The sequence below is a fragment of the Platichthys flesus genome, chromosome 3 (genome assembly GCF_949316205.1).
Source record: "Platichthys flesus chromosome 3, fPlaFle2.1, whole genome shotgun sequence".
Taxonomy (NCBI): Eukaryota; Metazoa; Chordata; class Actinopteri; order Pleuronectiformes; family Pleuronectidae; genus Platichthys; species Platichthys flesus.
The window spans coordinates 2,160,909-2,184,269 of NC_084947.1; the positions used below are offsets into that span (position 1 = coordinate 2,160,909).

The 23,361-nt window shown below is 47.5% G+C and overlaps 1 protein-coding gene across 1 annotated transcript; it reads left to right on the top strand.

Moving 5' to 3' along the window:
• The first annotated feature begins 245 nt into the window (after positions 1-245).
• Positions 246-23,328, top strand: rasgef1ba (RasGEF domain family, member 1Ba). Its single transcript, XM_062381336.1, has 14 exons — positions 246-509; positions 7,488-7,670; positions 7,845-7,967; positions 8,060-8,197; positions 12,959-13,174; positions 13,563-13,637; positions 14,544-14,639; positions 14,884-14,986; positions 16,722-16,801; positions 17,574-17,669; positions 19,116-19,211; positions 19,704-19,827; positions 20,185-20,257; positions 21,560-23,328. Exons 2-14 carry the CDS (start codon positions 7,494-7,496, stop codon positions 21,582-21,584), a joined length of 1,422 nt encoding a protein of 473 aa, XP_062237320.1. The 5' UTR covers positions 246-509; positions 7,488-7,493; the 3' UTR covers positions 21,585-23,328.
• The last annotated feature ends 33 nt before the right edge of the window (positions 23,329-23,361 follow it).

Consider the following 23,361-nt stretch of genomic DNA (forward strand, 5'->3'; position numbering starts at 1 on the left):
AAATTGAGAAATGCACCGTGAGACAGAAACTGATGGAAAATCCCTCCGCGCGGGAGAAAGAGAGAGTAAAAGAGAAATGAAATTGAAAACTAGAGAGAAGGGGGAGGATGAGACGGGACGAGGAGGCGGGACGAGGAGGGGGGGGGGGGGGAGTCCTGTGCCCTGATTGGCTGCCTCCCCCCCCCCCTCACCCTGAAGTCTGGACGCTTCTCTCTTCAGCTCAGATTCTCGTGAAGGCGGCGGAGCAGCAGCTTGTCTCCTCCATCCTCCATCCGTTCGTGCGTCTCTCCGCTGCGGCTCAACCCGGAATACACGTTCCTCTCTGCGGCTCTTCCACCTGGACGATGCCGCACTGACCTTCCAGAGGAGCAGGGAGCACTCACCGTGGTTTCACCCCCCTCGGGTTCGATTCCCATGTAAAAGAAGCAGAAAGTCTCTGTTGTTGGATCGAGTCCCTCAGTGGTTCTGGAAAAAAGACTGAATCTGCATCTGGATCCGTGCTCGTCGAGGTGAGAGGGTTCATTACTCTGCTGCTTTAAATCAGGGTTTCATTCAGTGTTGAGATGTGGACGCGCGGTTTGGCTGAAACGCGCACAGGTGGTGGAGGGAGCGCACTTTGGTCCAGCGGGTCTGTGGCTGCAGGAGCGAGGCGGGGTTCGAGAGCGAGACACCGGGTGAAGCAGCGAGAAACATCACGGTACTTTAGAGTTTGTGTCATTTAGAGAATCTGCTCCTGGGTGAAGGTTCAGCTCTAAACTCTTCTTCATGGACACAAACACTGGAGGTCGATCAGTTATCTGTTATACATCTTTACTGTTTATACACAATACATAAGCAATATATTGATATATATATATATATATATATATATTGAATTGTTGTCAATGTGACACAGACTAATTAGGACTGGGTGATATTTAATATTGATGGATACCGACAGTTATCGTGATTATCTGCTCCTGCAGGATTTGAGGTGTTATACCATCTTACTTTGTCCACCCAATAGAACCTATAAATGTATATTTGATGTTTTGAACATTGATATCAGGATCACATTGTGGTTATTATTATTATTGAGGATTCGAATGTGACACAGACCAAAGGACGATATCTGATATCAGCTGATCGTGATAATTATCACGGTAAATGTCACATTCATTTTTTATTGTCGCATTTAAAGACAGATTCTTGCTCCTGAGTGAAAGTTCTTCGTTATGAGCAGAAACATTTATTAAAGCAAAACATTTTAAAAATCTGAGGTGGATCAGTTATGTGTTTTACCTCCTCACTGTGTTCAACAGTGTATAAGCAATAGATTAATGTTATATATGACTTGTTGTAGTGCTACAGATGGAAATGACACTCAGGCTCTACAGTGACTGGACCTGGCTGCAGATCTGAAGGCTGCAGCCTCAGGTCCTGTTGTTTGGATTCAACCTCATGTTCAGTGTGACTGTGCAGTTATTGGCTTTGTCTAAATTACAACATCTTCCTCCCTAATGATCACGATGCTCAGAACGGGAGGCTTCCCCAACGAGCCGAGGTGGTTCCCCACAAACCATACCCTGATAATGGGATCTCTGAAACCAGTTCCTATTTTTACCCCAACGCCCTGTGGCTAAGAGGATTCCCCCCCACCCCCCCCTCCCCTCTCCTCTCCCCTACAAGACAGCCAGGGATCAGTGGAGTTAATCCCACCTCCCTCCTGAATGACTCCGGCCTGTGCTCCTCCTTGGCTTCTCCGTGTCGCTGCTCTGTATTACAGCCGTGCTCCGGGTCTCCTCTGAATGTGCTGACAGGTTCAAACCGTTTAATGGTGATTTGGCAGGACGGTGGCTGGCCGACAGCGGGCGACCTCCTCTGGAATCACTGGGGTTGTTGCTGCGGCTGTGGGCTGCTGCTGTCCTCTGGTGCAGGGTTGTGGTTGTGGTGGGGTTTGTTTGTTTGTACCGATGCACACAAGTGAAGGACTTTGGGGAATATGGGAAGTTGCCAATCACGGAGTAAAGGTCTGTGCCAGGAGCCTGACACTCGGTGCAGGCAGCGGTGGAACTGTAGATAACAAGGTGTGCAGGCTGCAGAGCCGTGAGGATTACCAGACGCGCTCACACAGCTGCAGCCGGTCTGTCTTCAGATCTGTCACGTCAAAACCTGGACCGGCTCTGATCTACAGATTCCTGCAGGTCACAGGACCCTAACCCTAACCCATCCTCAGATACAGTTGAATAGAATTTGTTCAAATTACCATTTTTAAGGTCACATTCTCGGCTTCATTTGCTGGGAAAGCGTTGATGCAGAATTTGAAATGGCTGCAAAGTGGGTCCAGACTACAACCTGGAACACAGGCACTGAAAGTGATTGCAACCTTGCAATCCAGCTGTCTCCAAACTCAGCCCAGTGTCGACCTGAGAGCTGCAAACGGCCTCAGACTCAGATACCTGAGCTGGTTGATGTTCTTCATCCACGACCCCGGTTTGGATACAGGGCGGGTAGAAGACCAGAAGCCTCTGGGGTGTTGCTCCTGCTGCGGCGTCCCTCTGTGCAGGGTGTTAGTGTCTGCGGGGGGCAGGGGGGGGTGGGGGGGTCATATCGCTGTCAAGGACTGATGACACCAGGTGACGGGTCCTATATGGAAGCTGTGATGTTTATCACTCTGTGCAGCAGCTGCAAACATGAACCTGCGTCAAAACACTGTCAGCCGCACATCACTCACTCATCTCTGGTGTGAACGTGATCGGGGGGGGGGGGGGGGCATTGGGGGCTCTTTTTAATGGCTGCTATGAGGCTACATGCTAATATGCCTGATGCACGAGAAGGTTGGACCTGATAATCTATTCATCAGCTGGTTTAATCTCTTCATTTACACATGTTTCTTGATCTTTTGACATCTGTGTGAACTTTAGATCCTCTGCTCTCCTTTTAAAATAAAGTTTCTGGGGTAAACTAATTCAGGTCCAAAGTCCAAATGTCTGCAGGACGAACACCGGGAGGCGAACATATAGAAGACGAGCCTGGGAAGGTTTTGGTTAATGGGAGCTAACGTGGGTGTGGATGTGTTTTCCACAAACCTCTGAATCACATCCTGCCTTAGTGATCCTGAAGTTGTGATCACATCTGACCTGGATAATCTGCTGAGGCTGCGTTCTTCATTTGTTAAGGACAAACTCTGGAAAAGGTCCAGACCCAGTTTCCTGCACATTGGCCTCAGAGCTTGTCTGAGAGCAGCTGAAGTTAAACGCCCTCTGGCCGGGACACTGGGGTTGAGGAGGTTAAGTGAGAAGATGATTTATCTGCGGTCGCCCTCTTCTCCTCCGGGCTGAGAACGTCAGAGTCAGTTTTCAGCTCTTTGTGGTATGTTGTGATTTCTTCTGTAATAGTTGGAGTTGTGTTTTCTGCTCGGCCCAGTTTTTGGTGCGTCCGGTCCTCCCGACCACAAACCAGCTTCAAACACCGGCCGTCTTTATGTAGACGACTTCCACTGCTCCACCGTGGCCTCCTCACCCTCCTGTGCAGCCACTCAGCTATCTCTCACCCTCATTTCCTCCAGCCGTGCATGAGTGAGATTCCTCATGCCTCTCAGTGTTTACACTGGGGGGGTGGGGGGGGGCTGTAGTATTGATTTACTACAGGTCCCTTTTTAAAGTGTCTCTGCCAGAATCACATTCTCTCCCTGCTGCTACAGCCTCGTTCTCTCAGAAGCTTTTTTTTGTGTGAGGCTCCTTCTCCTCAACGGCAATCGCTGCTTTTCATTTAAGGAAGTTTTATTGCGTCACAAATCTTCCAGCTTGGTCGTGAGAGGAACATTTCTCAGGAAAATAAAAATAAAAGCTCCTCACTTGAGTGTCTGGCTGATTGCACGCGTCTCGTGGGCCGAGGGAATAATTCCCAGTGTGTTCGGGGTGTTCCGTTTCCTTTACGGCCTCTGAACTGCCGATGGCCGCTCATCACGAGCGGTCGTTAACACAGCGGGCAGGGCGGCTGTTTGATAGCCCGTGTTTTGGACGAGCGGGAAACCAGACTCCCATCATCTTCTCTCCGGGGAGGCAGCACCGCCCGAACGTTTGGAGACCAAATTACCTGTAAACGCGTGTTGATGATGACCCCGCAGCCTGGAGCTGATTCCAGGGGTTTCAAGTCCTAATGGGACGTTTACCTGAGGAGGTTAGGAGCCGTTTTTTTAGGCCAGTTGCAATATTCCCTGAAATTCCAAATGTCTTAGCACATGATCTTCAGTGGTTCATCTGAAGACGCTTGTTTCAGACCTTGTTTACTTCGTCTATCTTTGTTTAAATGTCGTGGAGAAAGTCCTCGACCTTAAGATTAACACAAGGTAGCACAGGCTCAACATCATGTGATGATCACTGGACGAGTTTCCTGCCGATCTCAGAAGAAGTGAAAACACAAAACTATTGAATATTTAAAGAATATCAAAGTTTAAAGACCTTCAGCCATCTGTATGTCCAGAAATGTACATGTCCCTTTCTTTTTAAATCAATTTAACTACTCTCCCACACTGAGGCAGATGGTTCCTCGCACTCAACCAGTCCGACTATAATTAAATCCCCCCCCCCCCTCTACATGTGAGCTGTGGCATTTTGTTTGTTTACCCTCAGCCGCCTCCCAGCCAGCGGCCACGCTAAACCAACAGCCCTGTGCTGAGGGTCTGTTTTTGTCGGGGCCCCCGGCACCCGACATGTGGCCCCCACACCCTCTACCACCACCACTGCTGCTGCTGCTGTCACCATGATGACACGACACCTGGAAGCCAAATGTAAATAAGTGTGTCTCAGTCGCCTGCTTGTGATCGTCAGCTGCTCTTTGTTTTAAGGATTATTAAAGGTTGCAGCTGGTGAGTGAGGAGCAGAGAACAAACTCTGTTTCCTTCACTTTGCTTTGTTTTCACACTCTCATGACAGAAAGGTTCAAAATACGACTTAACCATAAACTTTAAACACAAACTCATCTGGATGTCTATAGAACTTGAATTAAGAAAATAAGCATAAATGCACATGCGTTGTTTATTCTGTAAAATACAGTTTTCATATTGGCAAACAAACGCTGAATCAGATCTGTTTGTGAAAGCTTCTTATTGCCCAAACAATATATCATCAGGCTCTAATATAACTATAAATATAAAGAGAGCAGCTTAACATTTGAATATGAGGCAGTGTTTACATGAATCTAGACTTGATATAACAAGTTAAATGTTTTGTGTTGCTGTTAGTGAGCGCACACTGATAGAAACACTGTTCTAACTGGTGTTGATAAATGTATTTAAAGGAGACAGGTCACATCTGGATGATGTTTTTCTAAGTCTACAAAAAAAATATCACATGCTCACGGCAAGTTCCCTCAGTGTCCTACATGTGAACACAGAACCTCCTCGTGTTGACTCAAGATAATATGGAGATATAATTATTCCATCCACCCGGTTCAGGGTTAGAAAAGAGGGCGTGGATCCGGGAGGTGGTGGTTCAGATCCCACCCGGCTGGGAAACGAGCACCAGTGGTGTTCTCAGCCCTCGATCACCTGCTGCTGGTCTGAACCTCGGTGCTGGACGGCAGATGTCTGTGGTCGGACTGGGATGCTACTGGGATGCCCCTGCTGCAGAGCAACAGGACTCAAATACATAATTATACTTCTAAGAAAGGAGCATTTAAGTTTAGCCCCCCCCCCCCTGTTGTCTTTAGTAAACAAACAGATGATCCGTTCGACTTGTTCCAGGAGCTCTTCCTCGCTCCTCTTCCTCTGTGGAGAAGCCACATGGTGCAGCAGATGCTCCGGCTGCTGTGCTCTGACTCCTCACGCTCGCCTTTCTCATGGAAATGTCCACGGCTGTCTCACTGAATAACAGCGTGTGTGTGTGTGTGTGCGTGTGTGTCTGTGTGCACACGTGCTTTATGGCATGCGTGTGAAAGTGGAGGAGTGGGGGGTGTGCCTCGTGTGGGTGGAGGTTTTATGTGAACTGATGAAGACACAGGGTTTTGTTTTGGTTGCTGTCTCCAGCGCTGTGTCTTGTGATTCTGGTTTTTTAAAGGTTATGGTCTTTAAGATGCAACTAAATCCTCTCTGTGTGTTTCCCTCCCCGCTCTGATCAGAGGATGATCGTCCCTGGTGCATGTGTTGTGGTTATTTTCCTGCGGTTCTCTTACGGGGACAATGGAACCCTGGATTTATGTGAACTCTCGGTGGCAGTGTGAGGGCAGGTGCAGTTTATACGTCCTGGCTTCCCCGTGTCCGCTCCTGGCAGCGCTGCATTGCATCAGCCTCACCGGCTTCCTGCCTCGGCATCCAGCCACGGGGCGGCACATTGTCCTGGAGGTGGGGGTGTGAGGGTGTTGCTTACACCCTGTGCCGACCCCCCCCAACCCCACCCCTGGTGTGAAAAGGTCTTTTGTGTTTCCTCAGCCATAAGTCTGCCGGGCCGGGGACAGAACCTAAAAGCCAGGGTCAGAGGTCAGGAGGCTGCGAGGGGATGGAGAGGCTGAGGGGGGTTGTTCTGTCTTTGTGAGGACCAGAGATTTGGATTCCTGTTTGGAGTAGAAAGTCCTAGTGGATTCACAAACTGATAAAATCTCCTTTACTCACACACAGCAGTCACAATCAGTCTGGTTTGTTTCAGTGTAAAAACAGGGTGAAGTGTGATTGACAGCTGAGACTGACGAGTCTTAGCTGTCAATCACGCAGCTGATAACTGTGGCTCCATCCTCAATCACTTCTGACTCTCAGTCCAAATGACGTCTAAAGCGTAAGATGTCTGCACCATGTTCACTTTAAATATGATCACTTCCTTCTACCACACATTCATAAAAAGCCTGAACAGAAGCAGCCGTGCAAGAAATATAATCGAGACACAAACGAGAAAAGCCAAGAAGCTTTTTCTCTGTCGCTTGTTTGTGACAAAGCTCCGACTGATTGAAATCAAAGGGACAATGTCGAGTGGATTCTGCTGCAGGAGAAGTTTGAAAAGCTTCTATTGCAACAGAATCCACTGAGGTTTGCACGGAGCCTGTAATCAAACAGAAGACACGTGTTCCTCCGCTCGTCTTGTTGGACGAAGGTTTATGTAACTGGACTCTGACGCTCATCATCCTCCACAGTTTAATTGTCGTCTGTCCAGTGCAACCCACTAATCCCACCAGGGTCAGGAGTTCAGGTTTCTCAGTCTCCTCTGTGCAGACGACTCGTTTGACTCCATCCTCTTTTATCCTTTCCTTTGCCTCGACCACAGCTCGTTTTTCTTCAGTTGCCCATTTGTCCAAATAAACCAAACCCACACTCTGAAACCAGCAGGTCCAGAGGAGGAAGGGTGTCCACTGGGCTCCAAACCATTTCCCCAAAACAAACCTTTGCCGTCTCTTGTGTTTGTGTGTCTGAGCTATTTTGGATTTGTTTTGACTGTCCTGCATCAGCGTCTGTGGTGAAATATCTCTCCTGTTTTTTCCTGACTGACTGTTCCTGTGGGGGTTTTCTTTGTGTCTTGCAGGACAACATGCCTCAGACTCCACCGTTCACAGGGCAGCTGAACACAGGCAGCTACAACAAGAACCTGTACCAGGCCAAGGAGGAAGGCTGCCCCGGCCTCTACTATCATGACAACAACCTGGTGTCCGGGTCCCTGGAGGCCCTCATCCGCCACCTGGTCCCAACTGGGGACTACTATCCAGATGTGAGTTGATTTAACATTCTACCTGTTCATATCCCCGCTGGGTTCTTTTCCTTTGCAGCCTCTTCAAAGTTTTGATTCTGTATGAGAAGCTCTGGTGCATCGAGACGCTGCTTTGTGCATCCGTGTTTCTTTAGCTTTGCTTTTGCAGCCACTTATAAGTTCTTCTCTCTACAGAGGACGTACATCTTCACCTTCCTGCTCAGCTCTCGCCTCTTCCTCCGCCCGTACGAGCTCATGTCCAGGGTGTGTCACCTGTGTATGGAGCAGCAGCGACCCGGCGACCCCCAGGCTGACAAGGTGCACAGCATACGTTCTTCCAGTTCCTTGTTTTCCCACCTAGTTCTGGTTCTTCCTGGTTTTTCATGTTGTGTTTATTTTGCACTTTTCAGATGAGAGTGAGGAAGAACGCTCCCAAGATCCTCCAGCTCCTGACCGAGTGGACGGAGACCTTCCCGTATGATTTCAGGGACGAGAGGATGATGCGCAGCCTGAAGGAGCTGACCCACCGACTGGCCAACGGAGAGGAGGTCGGTTCACTCCTTTGTTTCCTCGTGCTTTCTCTCTAAATCACAGTCACAGGAAGTCCATGGAGTCCATGTTGTGTAGCCTGCACGTGCTGCAAAGCTACGGACTCAGGCCGATTTTTTGCCGATAGCGGCAGAGGGAGGTGGACGGGGCTTCTCTGGCAACAAAGCCGCTTTTGAGGCCGGCTGAGCCGAGAGAAAAGCCCCATTGTTGAAGGGATAGGTGGCTTCTCTGTGAATCCCTCCGGTGCTCCGTCCGAGGCAGCATTTGGATTGTTCCGCTGCTGCCGAGCTGACGTCACCGGCTTAGCGTCTCTGCTCTGTTTGGATAACAGAGTTTTTTTATCAGGGTGAATCTGTTTGTGTCAAAGCGAACACAGGCTTTTTCTTTTTTACAATTCCTGTGACTCCATGTTGCTCCTTTAGCAGAGCGTGTTGCATTTGGCTGATAAAGACGTTAAAAGAGAAGTTTGAGGGTAGAAGAAGTTTATCTTCCTGTTTTCTTGCTCTAATTAAATCATCTTCCCAGATGAAAGACTCTTTTCTTTGGTCTCTTGACAAATGATTTGGTCAGTCATCATGAATCCTGATGTTTCCACGTGTTTCCGTCTGCTGAGTGGTTTTATCTGTTTATTTGTCTTGGGTACGGGGTAATGAAAAAACACACACACACACACACACCTCTAAAGACAAGAACATCACAACCCCCCACTGTTTTATAGGTTGTTCATGACTCATCAAAGGGACCAGCACGAGTATTGATCACGAGTTAATCTAGAAATCAATACTTTTCTCACTTGGACACATTTACAGCTCCCAACATATGCAACCCCCCCCCCCCCCCCCCCCCCACACACACATCTCAGGATTTCCCCCTTAAATAGCTGCAGTTGGCATTAACGTTCAAAAAGCCCTTTAACTGGATCTCAGGTACTTTCCACTGCACGTTGGTGACATCAGGCTTTGTCTTTTAAAAAAATGAGTATTAATTCTTCTAGGTAATAAACATCAACACTGTCAGGTAAAGTGTTTGAAGTGTTGGGGCTTCCAGTAAACGTTCTCACTGAGATAAAGTCAGATTATAATAAACTTCGTCTTGGCCTAGAGCGTCTGAATGCAAGAGAAACTGAACTGCGGTCAGATTGTGTAACCACTTTAACTTTTGCTTTCAATTTCCCATAATTCCCCTCTAGTGTGTCAGCCGTTAGGATGATGGAATATCACGACTTCCCCTTTGTCCTTCATCGTTTGTGTAACATGCTCAAACGTGTATTAGCACATTTTGATCTGTGGCGGTTACACAAAAAGTCCCTTTCAGTGAATAGACAAATGTAATAAAAACTTAATGCAGTGTTTGTCCTGTGTGGACAAAGAAATCCTTTGCCGTGATTGGACGCCCTCCAGATGTGCTGCGTTACTCATGATAAGCAGTGTGACCAGGAATCGCTCTATCAGATGAAGAGTTCTCAGAGACGCTCGAGTTGTTTATTCACACGTGTGAGACCAGGTTCACTCTGACTGTACGTGGTTTATTCTCGTAGATTAAATCTGCACAAATGGTGGTTTCTCTAAGAAGTGTGATCACGCAGGCCACTACATTTGTGTTTTTCACAGATTTGAAAACAAAACACACATTTAAAAACAACCAGAGCGACTCTGGAGTTAAAGAGTTGAGCTGCTGAGTCCTCGGAGCGTTTGAACCGCAGCGCTCTGGGAAAACCGGTTCCAGTTCAAAATAGATGCCCCCCCCCCCCAGAACATCTGGTCAGAGACGTGTCCAAAACCACACTCAAAACATTCCAGGACCTTGATCTCGGGAGTAGCACTGTCATTATGGATGTGGTTGGATATATAGGGAAGCGGCAGCGGAGAAGAAAACAAGCACTGATCTTCATCTGACCTCAGTTCTTGCTTAGACAGACCTTCTCAGACCAGATGCTTCACGCAGACGACTCGTTTATAATGAAGGTCTCTGTACGTTTATCAATATCTGCAGCTCAGTTGATTCCAGAGGAGCTGATATCATATCGGTTGGAATAGGACTTTAAACAGATCCACTGAACTCTTGACCTCTCTGGAGAACGTGACCTGGATGGGACGTCCTACGGGGGGGAGGTATTTCTGTCCCTTCCTGACTTGGCAGCTCGAACCCGCCTGCAGATAGAATCCCCCCCCCCCATTGCATCTTTTACTATCTGTTCATTAGTGCTGCTCGGCCGAGCTGCTAAAAACATTCCGGCCCTTACGTGGGTCAGGTGGTGCTCCACAGGAAGAGACGCGACTACGCGCTCGCTGACGGTGACTTGTACTGAGCGGCCGGCTGCCACCTCAGGATCACTGCCTGAGATCTGAGACTATATTTGTCTCGACCCCGGCCTGTCCTCTGTGTGCAGTGTGGACAGAAGCCGCGGCAGATGGTTGAATCTGAAGTGGCAACTGAAAGGATTTTCACTGGTGGCGTGTCCCAGTGTCGTCCAACTGGGCAGAAGGGTGGTCAAGCATCAGCTGAGGGTGATTTAATATCGTTCTTTTTATTAACACTTTAATAGTAATAGAATAATGATGTGATTTGAGCACGAGTAGATTTAAAGGGAGAAAAGTTCTATACGTGTTCATGCAACTCTACAAAACAGTTCATGTTTCAGCAGCTGTGGGATCAGGAGCTGGTTCATTTCCAGAAAAGGAGTTAACAATGTTAATAATTTATTTATCAAGAGACAAATACCAATACAATATGATGAAGTGGGGAGTTTTTCTTTATTTAATGACTTTGGGTTCTTGACTTTTGGTTGAACAGACGAGTGTTTTTAATTTATCATCTTTTTATCGTCAGTTCCAGCCTTTTTCTGACATTTCACCGATGAGTTGTTAAACTGTAGAAAATAACCGATAATGAAAAATATGAAGAGTTGCCGTCTCAAGCAGCGTCTCCACCTTCCTAAAGGAGCATTGATCATTTGAATATATTATTTCCTCCCTTGTTCTCGCTCCGGCTCGACTTGCACTGCAGAATGAAAAACTCATTTCTCTCTACAACTTCCTCTCCTCTGCCTCTGTCCTGTGCTCCTGCAATCATCCCTCACCCGAAAGTGCAATATCCACAGAGCTGCAATTGATTGGCTGACTTTCGAATGTGCGTGTGTGTGTGTTTGTGTGTTTGTGTGTTTCATCACACTTGTAACAGCCACATCCCCGACAGGCAGACGCATTCGTCTAACCCCTGGAAGTGAATCTCAGAGAAGTTGCCGCCCCGGTCGTTTCCAGCTGAGTGATGAGAATCTGCTCATTTCTCCCTGAGAAGCCGAGCGCCTCCATCGAGAACTCACATCTGATTTCCTCGGCTCGGGGCCTCCAGCTCCAGTACAATACTGGTTGTGTTTCTTTTCACCCCATTGAACCTGAGTCCTGTTTGCAAAACCCAGAGTCTGGAGGCTGAACTGGCAGAAAGTCCAGAGAGAAGGGATGTGGTCACAAGGAGAGGGGCCTCAGCTCCCCCCCCGATTTCTTGGCCTGCTCCTAGCGGCGGTACCAAAGAATCCGAGCGCTGGATCCTCCTCAGTTACACAACAACACACAGTCTGCTACACGTACACAGAATCAGACACACACATGTCTGTCCTCCTGGCCTCTGGAGACCCGCTTGTGCAACTTCTGTGCTAAACTGTGTCATCAAGGGAACACTTATCTAATCGTGGCCTGGTCTGAGTCGGTGGAATGTTCCAGACTCTCAACCTCTTGACCTCTCGACCCCTGAGGCCAGGAAGTCAAGAGTCCGCCCTCCTCAGCCCCCGTTGAGCTGAGAGGCCGTAACGAGCGAGTGACCCTCCCGGCGCGTGACCGAGAGGAGGCCGCTCTGCAGGATGAACTCACTCTGAGGGCCGCTCTGCAGGATGAACTCAGTCTGAGGGCCGCTCTGCAGGATGAACTCAGTCTGAGGGCCGCTCTGCAGGATGAACTCACTCTGAGGGCCGCTCTGCAGGATGAACTCAGTCTGAGGGCCGCTCTGCAGGATGAACTCACTCTGAGGGCCGCTCTGCAGGATGAACTCAGTCTGAGGGCCCCTCTGCAGGATGAACTCAGTCTGAGGGCCGCTCTGCAGGATGAACTCAGTCTGAGGGCCGCTCTGCAGGATGAACTCAGTCTGAGAGCCGCTCTGCAGGATGAACTCAGTCTGAGGGCCGCTCTGCAGGATGAACTCAGTCTGAGGGCCGCTCTGCAGGATGAACTCAGTCTGAGGGCCGCTCTGCAGGATGAACTCAGTCTGAGGGCCGCTCTGCAGGATGAACTCACTATGAGGGCCGCTCTGCAGGATGAACTCAGTCTGAGGGCCGCTCTGCAGGATGAACTCAGTCTGAGGGCCGCTCTGCAGGATGAACTCAGTCTGAGGGCCGCTCTGCAGGATGAACTCAGTCTGAGGGCCGCTCTGCAGGATGAACTCAGTCTGAGGGCCGCTCTGCAGGATGAACTCAGTCTGAGGGCCGCTCTGCAGGATGAACTCAGTCTGAGGGCCGCTCTGCAGGATGAACTCAGTCTGAGAGCCGCTCTGCAGGATGAACTCAGTCTGAGGGCCGCTCTGCAGTTTCTGGCTGCGAGCAGGCTTGGTTATTTCTGCTGACCCGGGGAAAGAGCGGCTGGTGTAGTTTCCACTGAGGTTGTCAATGATCCAGAGTTCCCAGTTGATTCTGAGATACAGAAAAACTGCTCAAAGCTGCTGAACATTATGTTTTTTATCTAATCCTCTCCTCTCCTCCATCCCCCCCTCAGGTGTACAGGAAGGCGGTCGGGCAGATGAGCCAGGGCCTGATCAGGAGGTTGACGGTGCTCAGCCAGTACGAGGAGGCGCTGGTGAAGATCAACGCCACGGCGGCCGAGCGACTCGCGGCTCTGAAGGCGAAGCCGCAGGCGTCCATCCAGAGAGACATGCTGAGCATCTGCAACGACCCCTTCACCGTGGCCCAGCAGCTCACGCACATAGAACTGGTGAGAACCACTTACGGCCTCTCTTCCAGGACGGTTCCCATCGATCATCTGTTCAAACCGTCGCACCGAATCCATCGTTCGCGGTGACGCATCAAACCGGATTAAGATGTAAATGTTGTCTCTCAAAGAACAATGTGAAATCCTGTCAGGGACTCGCACTCGCGTCGGCTCAGAGAGAACGAGCCGATCGATGTGCAGCGGAGAACATGTGACGGATTAGAAGCCGCTGCTCGTGCAGCCGACTCAACACGGCATTGATTTCAAACTGTGGTGTTGGACCACAGCTTTGTTCTCATTATGTGTCACTTTGCACAAGTCAGAGTCTGAAGGTTCTTGTTCTTTAAGGAGATTGGAACCAAACTCTCACTGTGTTCATTTTCCTTTTCAGGAGAGACTGAGCTACATCGGACCGGAAGAGTTCGTCCAGGCCTTCGTCCAGAAAGACCCTCTCGACAATGATAAGGTAACCGCTAACATCCGCAGACAAAACACACACACACACACACACACACACACACACACACACACACACACACACACACACAGTGATTAAGCAACAATTCCTTCTGGCTGAAGTCCAGAGGCAGACCTGATCCTTCTGTGTCTGTGGGTTAGAAATGGGACGGCCTAGTTCCTCCTGCAGACGGATGTTAGGTTTATACAACACAGGCTGAGGGGGTCACAGTGAGGCCAGCTGATTTCCAGACCGTGTGTAGCGGGTATACCCGCTACACATACACACATGCAGACACACACATTCAGATAGATACACCCGGCCACACCTCACTGACAATCTTCCTCAAATCATCTCAATGTCTGGATTAGATGGGCATGCATGCACCTCATCGCATAGCAACTGCTGGTGCCCAGGGTTTGTTTTGGGAAGGGGTGTGTGTGGTTGTGTGTGTGGGTGTGTGTGTGTGTGTTTCTGGCAGTGGGTCCTTTTGTCTGGCGTTCGGCTGCTAGGCAACAGCTCATTTTTGGAAGCCAGGTGATGGGGGGGGGGGGGGTTAAGACGGCCTTTGTGCCTCAGACTCGCCTCTCTCTTAACCCTGTGTGTGTGTGTGAGTGTGAGTGTGTGTGTGTGTGTGTGTGTGTGTGTCCGACGTGTCCACTGGCGGGAGGCTCGACATGGGGGTGCGTGGCGTAAGGCCAGAGGAATGTGTGGAATTAGATCCAGAAGAACCCAAACAAAGAAGCTGCATGAATAATGAGACGCTGACCGCTGCAGAGTTAAGTCGACTGTGATTGGCTCCTTGAAGCCGGGAGTTTATTTCTCTATCCTCATCGATCTGCGTTAATTCTCCAGTTCAGCTCTAATGTTGTTTTGTTGTTGTCTCATCTAAGATCCTGTTGTTGTTTTTTGCAGAGCTGCTTCAGCGATCACAAGAAGGCCAGCAACCTGGAGGCGTACGTGGAGTGGTTCAACAGACTCAGCTACCTGGTAGCCACAGAGATCTGCATGGTGAGTCACGAGGGTTCAGGAGGTGAAGAGGCTCCGACTGCAGAATGTTTAGTTTAGGAAATGTCAGAAAACTGTGGGAAGAGGTCACGAAGCTCAATGAAGATTCTAACAATGTGATCAACAGTTAAAAACTTAAAGATCTTCAGTTCTTCTTTCTGCACTAAGTGTCAATGAAGAGCCACAATGAGTCCAGACCTGATGGAATCAGTCATGTAATTAACAGAAGTCTTCATTTTGTTCACAGCCCGTGAAGAAGAAGCACCGAGCTCGAGTCATCGAGTTCTTCATCGACGTGGCGCGGGAATGTTTCAACATCGGCAACTTCAACTCCCTCATGGCGATCATCTGTGAGTTTGTGTTTTCATATCAGTTAAGAACAAAATGTCTCAGATTTGTAAGAGAAAAACATTAATTTGCACAGATGGCCGTCACATCTCTCCATCTGATCCTCACTCTGCTGCTCGGGGACAGTTTCTGAAAGTCACTACTGAGTCCGATCGGTGTAGTGAATCAACTGGTTGTTCAGAGGGAGTCTGGTGCAGATGTAATCTCCCTCTGCAGCACGGACCTCTCACGACTTCGGTCTCGGTTCATTTCCAGCTGATGTAACTTACTCCAGCCTCATGATGTGAGTGAGAGTCGTGAGCTGAGGCGACGGAGCGGCGATGAAGCAGATAATTGACTCGATAGAATCTCGGTCCGATGTGGGAAAGAACTTTCTGTGTTCCACTTTGCAGCCGAGCGTTTGTGCGTCTGTTCAGAAGCTGCAGAGAATCATGGGCAGTTTGTCAAAGCTCCATCCAGGTTAGATACGAATGTCAGAGGCCTAGAGCTGCGTCAGGGATCTGGTCATCTTCACAGGCCTGAGGGGCTGAGGAGGGGTCGGGGGGGGGGGGGGGGGGGGGCAGCTGGCAGAGGACACAGAACGACCCCGTCCAGGCAGATGGTCAACAGTCCAGAGTCCGTGTGAGGGGGGGAGGCAGGGGGGAGGAGGGGACGGTGATGATGAGAGTGGAGGATATTCGAGTGTCCAGCTGTCCTTCGTCTTTCTCCCCCGAGACAGAGAGAGAGAAAACAGCCTCAGGCAAAGCCCCCCCCCCCCGACTTGTCTCCAGGGAGCCAGCTGTAGTGATGTGATTAAAGGGTTAGTTCACTCAAATAATGGAAAGCTAATTTGACTTAATTATCGTAAAGACGCGGACAGTTGCTGCTTTTGTTTTTGTGAAAAGAGAGAAATGTGTCCTCAGAATTTGGGGAATGTGAAACGTTTGAGAAAGAGAGACTTCACTGGATCTATTTGTTTCCATGTATCGGCAGAAAGAAGACTTTATCCACAATGAAAGCACAAATCTAAATCTATGCTAGATCCAGATCCACTAGATGTGTTCAGACAACGTTAAAAGGTTTTTCACCTTGTTTTGTGGAAATCTGATATCACTTCACATCTCTTTGTGTTGTCCGGGTGAAATGATCCTTTAAACACAAACAATGTGAACAGTGTGTTTATGAAGAGGAGGACGACTCACACCTGTCCTCACACACATTCGTGTCTTTGTGCGTCTGGAGAAGACGCACAAAGACCCACTCGCTGTGATCGAGACTCTGCTTTCGTTTTGTCCCGGCAGCGTCTCAAGAACCGTCTTCTGGGACAGAATGAGGCTCTGCTGGTTTTAGTGGTTTATGTTTCTTGTGTCTACAGAACAAAAACTGAGCTCCATTGTTTACTGCAGGTTTGTGTTGTGGTTCTGCTCTGGTGGCGACCCACACACACAGACACAGACACACACACACAGAGGATTACCATATGGGAAGCATAGGGCTGGCAGGGGAAACGAGGCGTGTGTTAACTCCATTGTTCCTGCAGCCTCTTGCCTCGCTGCCTCAGAAGAAACAACAGCAGAAAGAAAGAAAAGGGGGATGGCTGACATGTCATGGGAGAAAGGGTGGAAGAGGGGGAGGTGTGTGTGTCTGTCTGGCTCAATGGGAAAAGGCCATGTGCTGTGGTGTTTGGGTGTTGGCTGTGATGTGTGATATCTGTCTCATTGTTGTTGTTTGTTGTGTGTGTGTGTTTCCGTCCTGCAGCTGGGATGAACATGAGTCCTGTGTCTCGGCTGAAGAAAACCTGGAGCAAAGTCAAGACGGCAAAGTTCGACATCTTAGAGGTGAGTTTCCATCGAGCAGGTTCAGAAGATCAAATCAAATATATAACTTATTGTGACCATGGGGAAATTCTCCTACAACACTACATTGCACAACAAAAAACACACAATCAGTACACAAGTTTCAAGGACACATCGTGTAAGAAACAGAGTAATAATGCAGAATAAAAGTGAGTTTGAAATATTGCAGCTGCCGTAAAAACACTTCAAATGATAAGACACTAAAAGGATAGAAATCATAAAAGATGAAAAACTAAAACTGGCATTAAAACCTAAAAAACAGTTGCTGTGTAAAATGTGACAAGCAAAGTCCAAAGGTTATACATATATATATTTATATTAAAGTTATTCTTAATATATAATTTGCTGCATTGTCTATTTGATGTTGTTCTTCTGCTACTGGTTTAGATATTAGATATTTAAACTTTGTTTCAGTTAAAGTGTAATTAATCATTTGCTTTTCATGTATCATGTCAAATTCAATAACAGAAAAGTAAGAAGACATGTAGGAAATGTTCTCAGTGGTGGGACAAGCAGCTTGAACACTTTTTACTAAAAGAACAAAAAAAGAAATACATCAACTTTATTAAAATTAGTTTGAACATCTGATTGAATTTGAACGTCCTCGTTCCTCAGCCGCCTGTCGACAGCTCTGCTCCCTCTCATCCACTCGTCTCTCAGCTGCTCTGCACATCTGGGTTGATTCATCGAGTTCTGACCGGAGCTTTCAAACTCCACCTAAACCCACTCTGTTGTTTCTTTCTCCTCCTCTCAGCATCAGATGGATCCTTCCAGCAATTTCTACAACTACAGAACGTCTCTGAGAGGAGCCACGCAGAGATCCATCACCGCCAACAGCAGCCGGGAGAAGGTGAGGCCTCAGATGATATAATCTCACCTCTTTGAACTGGTTCAGCTCATATCTGAACTCTCTGTGCTGGGAGGAACCAAAGAGGGAGAATTAAACTCTCAATGTAAAGACCAGTTTGTTAACTTGAAGTTAAAATTCGAGAATCTCAGAGGACTTTGGATGAAGGAGTCTTGAAAGTTCCGGTGAGGTCTTTGCAGCTGAGACCCTTTGAGCTGGTTACAGTCGTGTGAAGAGTTGAGATGTTTATCTTCATGTGCAGTTCAACAGCAAACATGAAGGAGACCTGGTTGAAGTCAAAGCAGAAAAACAAACCACGGAGCTTCTGCTAGTTGTGTCTCGTTAGCGCCGGGACGCCGTGTTCCCCAAGATCTGACAAGGGTCTTGGTTTTTTCCTCCTCATCAAAACACGTTGTGAAGGAAAGAGAAAACATGGCCGCCTGCCAGATCACATAGCGTTCCCCCCGCTGCCGCTCGGGTTCCCCCCCGCCCAGCCGGGGTCTGTGCCAGCTCCGAGCTCGTGAACATTCAACATGTGATGACGTGAGGGGAGGAGAACCGCTAACGCCCGGCGGCCCACATCATCACATGTTGAATCAGAGGTTCATGGAGACACAGTGTACCGTCAGTGAGTGTCTGGCTCCCTGAGGTTTGTTTTCTGGAGCTCAGAAATACAAACAGACAAGAGGTCGGGGTCTCGAAATGGAAAGTTCCCAAGAAGTCCAGTATGTTCTTGCCCCTGTGACCTCTGCTCTCAGGCGGGGGGGGGGAGGGGGCTGTTGAACTTGTCAACAAAGACAAAGCTCTTGGTTTGTTTTGATCAAAGATGGAAATGATCTGAGCGTTGAAGCAGATGATTTACAGCCGAATTCACGTTAGATCCAGTTAAATCACACATTCTGCTCCTGAAGCTTGTTTCAATCGGACCTGGATGATAACTGAGACATTTCTTTACCAAAATAAGAAGGAATAAGAAATATGAAAACAGAGAATCATCAAAAAACAGCTGATAAACAGTAAAAAGCATGAGATGAATCTAACGAATCCAGACTCCAGGGCCTCGACTCTCTCTGTGTCCAGCTGTGAAAATGACTTCCTCTCTGCTTCAGACTTGTGTTAGCATTCAGTCAACAAGTCAAAGTGAAAACCAGTTCCGATCCCGATGTGTAGTTTTCTACCAGTAAAGAAGTAAAATCCCAACACACCCACAATGACCTGACGTTTCACTTCTCTATTGTTGATCGCAGGAATCTGTCTCGGGAAACTTTTGGACTGATTTCTTTCTAAACACGCTGCCACACGTCTGCTCGCTGGTTTCATTTTCATTTTGTCATGGATCCTCTTTTGAATCGATTTTCACAAAGATCTCTCACACAGTGTGTTCGGTGGAAATCCCCTTCACGTGTTCCCAGTGAAATTAAATCTCTCTCTCTTTCTGTTTCCTCGCAGATCGTCATCCCTTTCTTCAGCCTGCTCATTAAAGACATCTACTTCCTGAACGAGGGCTGTGCCAACAGGCTGCAGAACGGACGCATCAACTTTGAGGTGAGCGGAGGTTTGAATCCCCCTCTGGGAGTTTCCCATGGGCAACAGTCCCCCCCCCCCGCCGACGTGTCGGTCAGAAAACCGGGCCAGGCGGCAGACTCGATTATTTCCACTTCCCCAAAGACTTTTGAGAAAGAAGAAGTAAAGTGTGTAGAGTTCAGATGTGTTTCCATGGAGCGAACACACATCAGGAGAGTTTCCACAGCTTCTCTGATTCACACTCTATTTTTAAATCTTAATTTTATCCTGGGAAACTCGGCTGAAGTCTTTTTCTGTCGATGACGTTTCGAAAACACACAAACAGATTTACACCTCGGAGCAGCTGAGCGACCACCGCCAGCCCTACAAGGTGAAATACCTTGCTCAAAGGCAGCGAGGGAGGGTGTTATATTCGGAACATGGAGTCAAGTAGTGACAGTGAACTGTGGGATTCAGGCCTGGTTGACGTGTTGGCTTCTTATTCACCTTTGACCTTTTGCGGTTTCATTTCAGAAATTCTGGGAACTCGCCAAACAAGTGAGTGAGTTCATGGCCTGGAAGAAAGTGGAGTGTCCGTTTGAGAAGGATCGTAAGATCCTGCAGTACCTGCTGACGGCGCCGGTGCTGCCTGAGGACGGTGAGTGGGTTCAGGAGGGAATCAGTGTCAATGAGGAGGTTCAGAGAAGACGTGTCCATCAGCATGTTAGAGAAGAGAAAATAGATTCCAGGATCTGCTCCAGATTTCATGCAGATCAGTTCTGTAGTTTCTATGTGATCCTGCTAAAAAACAAACAAACAAACAAACGCAGATGGAAACGTGACCTTCAAGCAGAGGTCACACCTCATCGGTGGGGGACAGTGAATGAATGATGATAAAGAACCTTTGTGCTAAATCACAATCACATAATATTTCATGTCAGGAATCTGTCGCATATTCAATAAATCATTTTTTAGATGAGTAATGCTTATTGATTTTCCTTTCTTCTGATGGCAGCTTTGTATCTGGCATCATACGAGAGTGAAGGTCCTGAGAACCACATGGAGAAGGACAGATGGAAGTCTCTGAGGTGTGTATGAGCACACACAAAGACACACAAAGACACACAAAGACATACAGAGACACACACAGACACACCCTGAGGGGTTTTTGATACGACTGTCACCCCACATCACTTCCTGCCTCCGCACTGACCAGCCCCACCAGAGGGATGTAGGTCACACAATGCTGACCTGCACACTGTTCAATAAATACATTAAAAAACACACACATACACACACACACTCATTATTCCTGGTCACACCATCGCTTGCGTAGACAAATGCAAAATACATCAGTCATTTTCACACAATTATATCCTGGACCCACACACACACAATGCAGCATACACCCTCCTCCCACAGCACTGGGTGTGTGTCTGTGTGTGTGTGTGTGTGTCTTGTTCGCTCCACCCGGCTGATGAAAGCCCAGGAGAGCTGACAGAGGGATATTTCCTCTCTGCAGCATTGCACACTGAAGTTAAATGAACACAAACTGAATCAGGGACAGTGTGTTTCTCCAGAGACACAAGTGCAGATCTCAGTGACTCACAATCAAATCTCTGCCATTAAACAAAGATTCAACTTTAAAAAACATGAAGATTCATAACCGAGCAAACACACAAACCTTAATCTGTATTAACATGGGTAAAGATGACTTTCACTGGTTCACAATTAGAACAAGAAAACAGTCCAGCTCAGTAATAATCCCACGTATTCACAAACTAAATGTTTAATTTTCTATTTATCTTATTATTTGATAAATAAATATTAATTCATGACTCTCATGAAACATAATGTGCTGCACAAATTAACATTTACGTTTTTGTAACGATTAAAGGAAAACCTTGAGTACTGGTTTGTACCAGTAGCTGTTAATTCTGTACGAAGACAAGACGGTCGAATAATCAGCGATTTAAAGATATTTTTAAAAGTTAGTGTCAGATTTTTCCTTTTAGGGAGTTGGTGGAGACCAAAACTGAGTTAAAAACATACAAACGCTCTGCTGTTATTTGTTTAGAGCAGTTTGTTATTAAATACAAAAATCATAACAAGATACTTACATGTCTGTAAGCTTGATGAAGAAGTCTGCCCCCTAGTGGCCAAAGTAATGCAGGCTAGTATCCATGGACGGTGATCACATGGTTGAACGCTGCCAAAAAGTGACCTCCACACACATGAATCAGGTTTTGGCTCAGATGTGTGTGTGTGTGTGTGTTTTTGTGTGATGTCACGTTTCACGACCGACTGCCAGCTCAGCTCTTCGCGCTCCACAAACCAGAGGATCCAGTTTGTCATCGCTCTAACCCCAGTTCTCTCTCTCCTCCCCACAGATCCACTCTGCTAAGCAGGGTCTAAACCTCCGAGCTAAAGAAACCCAGTTGGAAGACAAACCCCCGACAAGGAAGCCGCCGCCCACTCGGCGCCGCTCTTGTCCAAACCAAGTATTCCCGTATCGGAAGGGAAATGACAATCTCTACTCTGGCTGGCGAGGACGTTTTGTGTTCCCTCCGGCTTCAGATTTCTACCAAGCTCTGCTTTTCCTTACGCTCCTGCTCGTTTTTCATCTTTGTATGACTTTGTAGAGTCTTTTAAAAAAAAACAACAACAAGAGAGACGCCACAGACTGTCAGAATAAAAGCATGAGCAGGTGCTTGTTCTCGTCCGGAACATTGGACGCCGACAAACGAGCGTCAACGGACTCGTTTCTCTGCCACTTGTTTTTCCACTGAAACTACAACGTTAGCTGCTGGTTGGCTAACGCTCTCTGGTTCCACAAGCCAGCACCCTGAACGGGGATCGAACCTGAACACACAAGTTCCTCACGAAGCCACGGTCTCTCGCTCCGTCTCTTTTCCTTTTGTACGAGCTTCTTTCCCGCTTCGTGTTCTTGAAGGTTTTTGTTAAATGTGATGTTGTACGAGGAAAATGCACTGGCTGCGTTTTTAAAAGATAGAAATGAGTTGTTCTGTGTGTGTGTTGTATAAAACTGTGTGAGTCTTGAGCATTTATTGTGTCTTTGACCCATTTCAGCCTCAGTACGTTCCAGACAAAGTGTTTCTCTGACGGGGGGGCAGTATCTTCAGCACTAGCTTGTATTTACAGGTCTATGTATCTAAATTAGATGCATATGGACAAACTGCTCATATTAAACATCTTGAGATAGATATTTCTTCACCAAATTACAGCTGTTATAGATTTAAAGTCTCTACTTTTAGGATTTAAATCATGATCTTGCTCTGTTCAAGGAAGTTATTAGAATATTCCTGGATCCGCCTTTTTATCCAAATCTGTGCCAATTGTCCCGAATCCTCACCCGACCGTTCCACCAAGTTAAAAGAGAATCATCTAAGTAGTTTTTGCGTTAACGTCAAACCTTGATGGAACCTTCACATCGTGTGCAGAGGAAGCCCGGGGATCGAACTCTCCTTGTTTGAAACGTACTGACGTCTTCGTCAGTGAACGTAAATGAAACGTAGTCTTGTGCGTTTTCCTGCTGATCCTGATCGAGTGGGTGTTAAATGTCCCTCAGCTGCTGAGGACATGAGTCAAGGGCCCCGTGTCCCTGCTCTACCTGCCTAACGTGGTCAATGAGTGTGGTTGTGCTGCCCCCTGGTGGTTCAGTCAGAACAGTGAATGGATTTGTGTGGTTGAATAATGTGAACTGAGGATTTCGTCTTTGTTTTTATTTCCCATGAGTCTAGTTTCCTCCCTGTTTTATTTATAACGCTGTGTAGTCACATTATGTCCTCGTGCCAATACTATCGTCTTATTTAATTTTGTACTAGGTACATAACCAGCTGAAGTAGTCTTCAGATATTGGCTTAATTATTATTATTGTTATTATTATTTGTATTTTCTACACGTTCGTATGAGATTTATTTTTGGAGGCAGCAGCTCAGAGTATGAAGTTGAATGTGTTTGACTGACATGAGCTTCGCCTTGACTCCTCCCACAGAGTGCTGTTGTGTTTGTGTACATAATGTTCTACTTCCCCCCCGATGGGTTCATCCATTTGTATTTGGACAGTTTGAATTGAATAGAGGAACCGTTTATAAATGAATTAGTTGTGTTGAAAAAAGAGAGTTAATAAAATAATGTTTAAAATTACAAAGTGACTGTTTCTGTTTCTTCT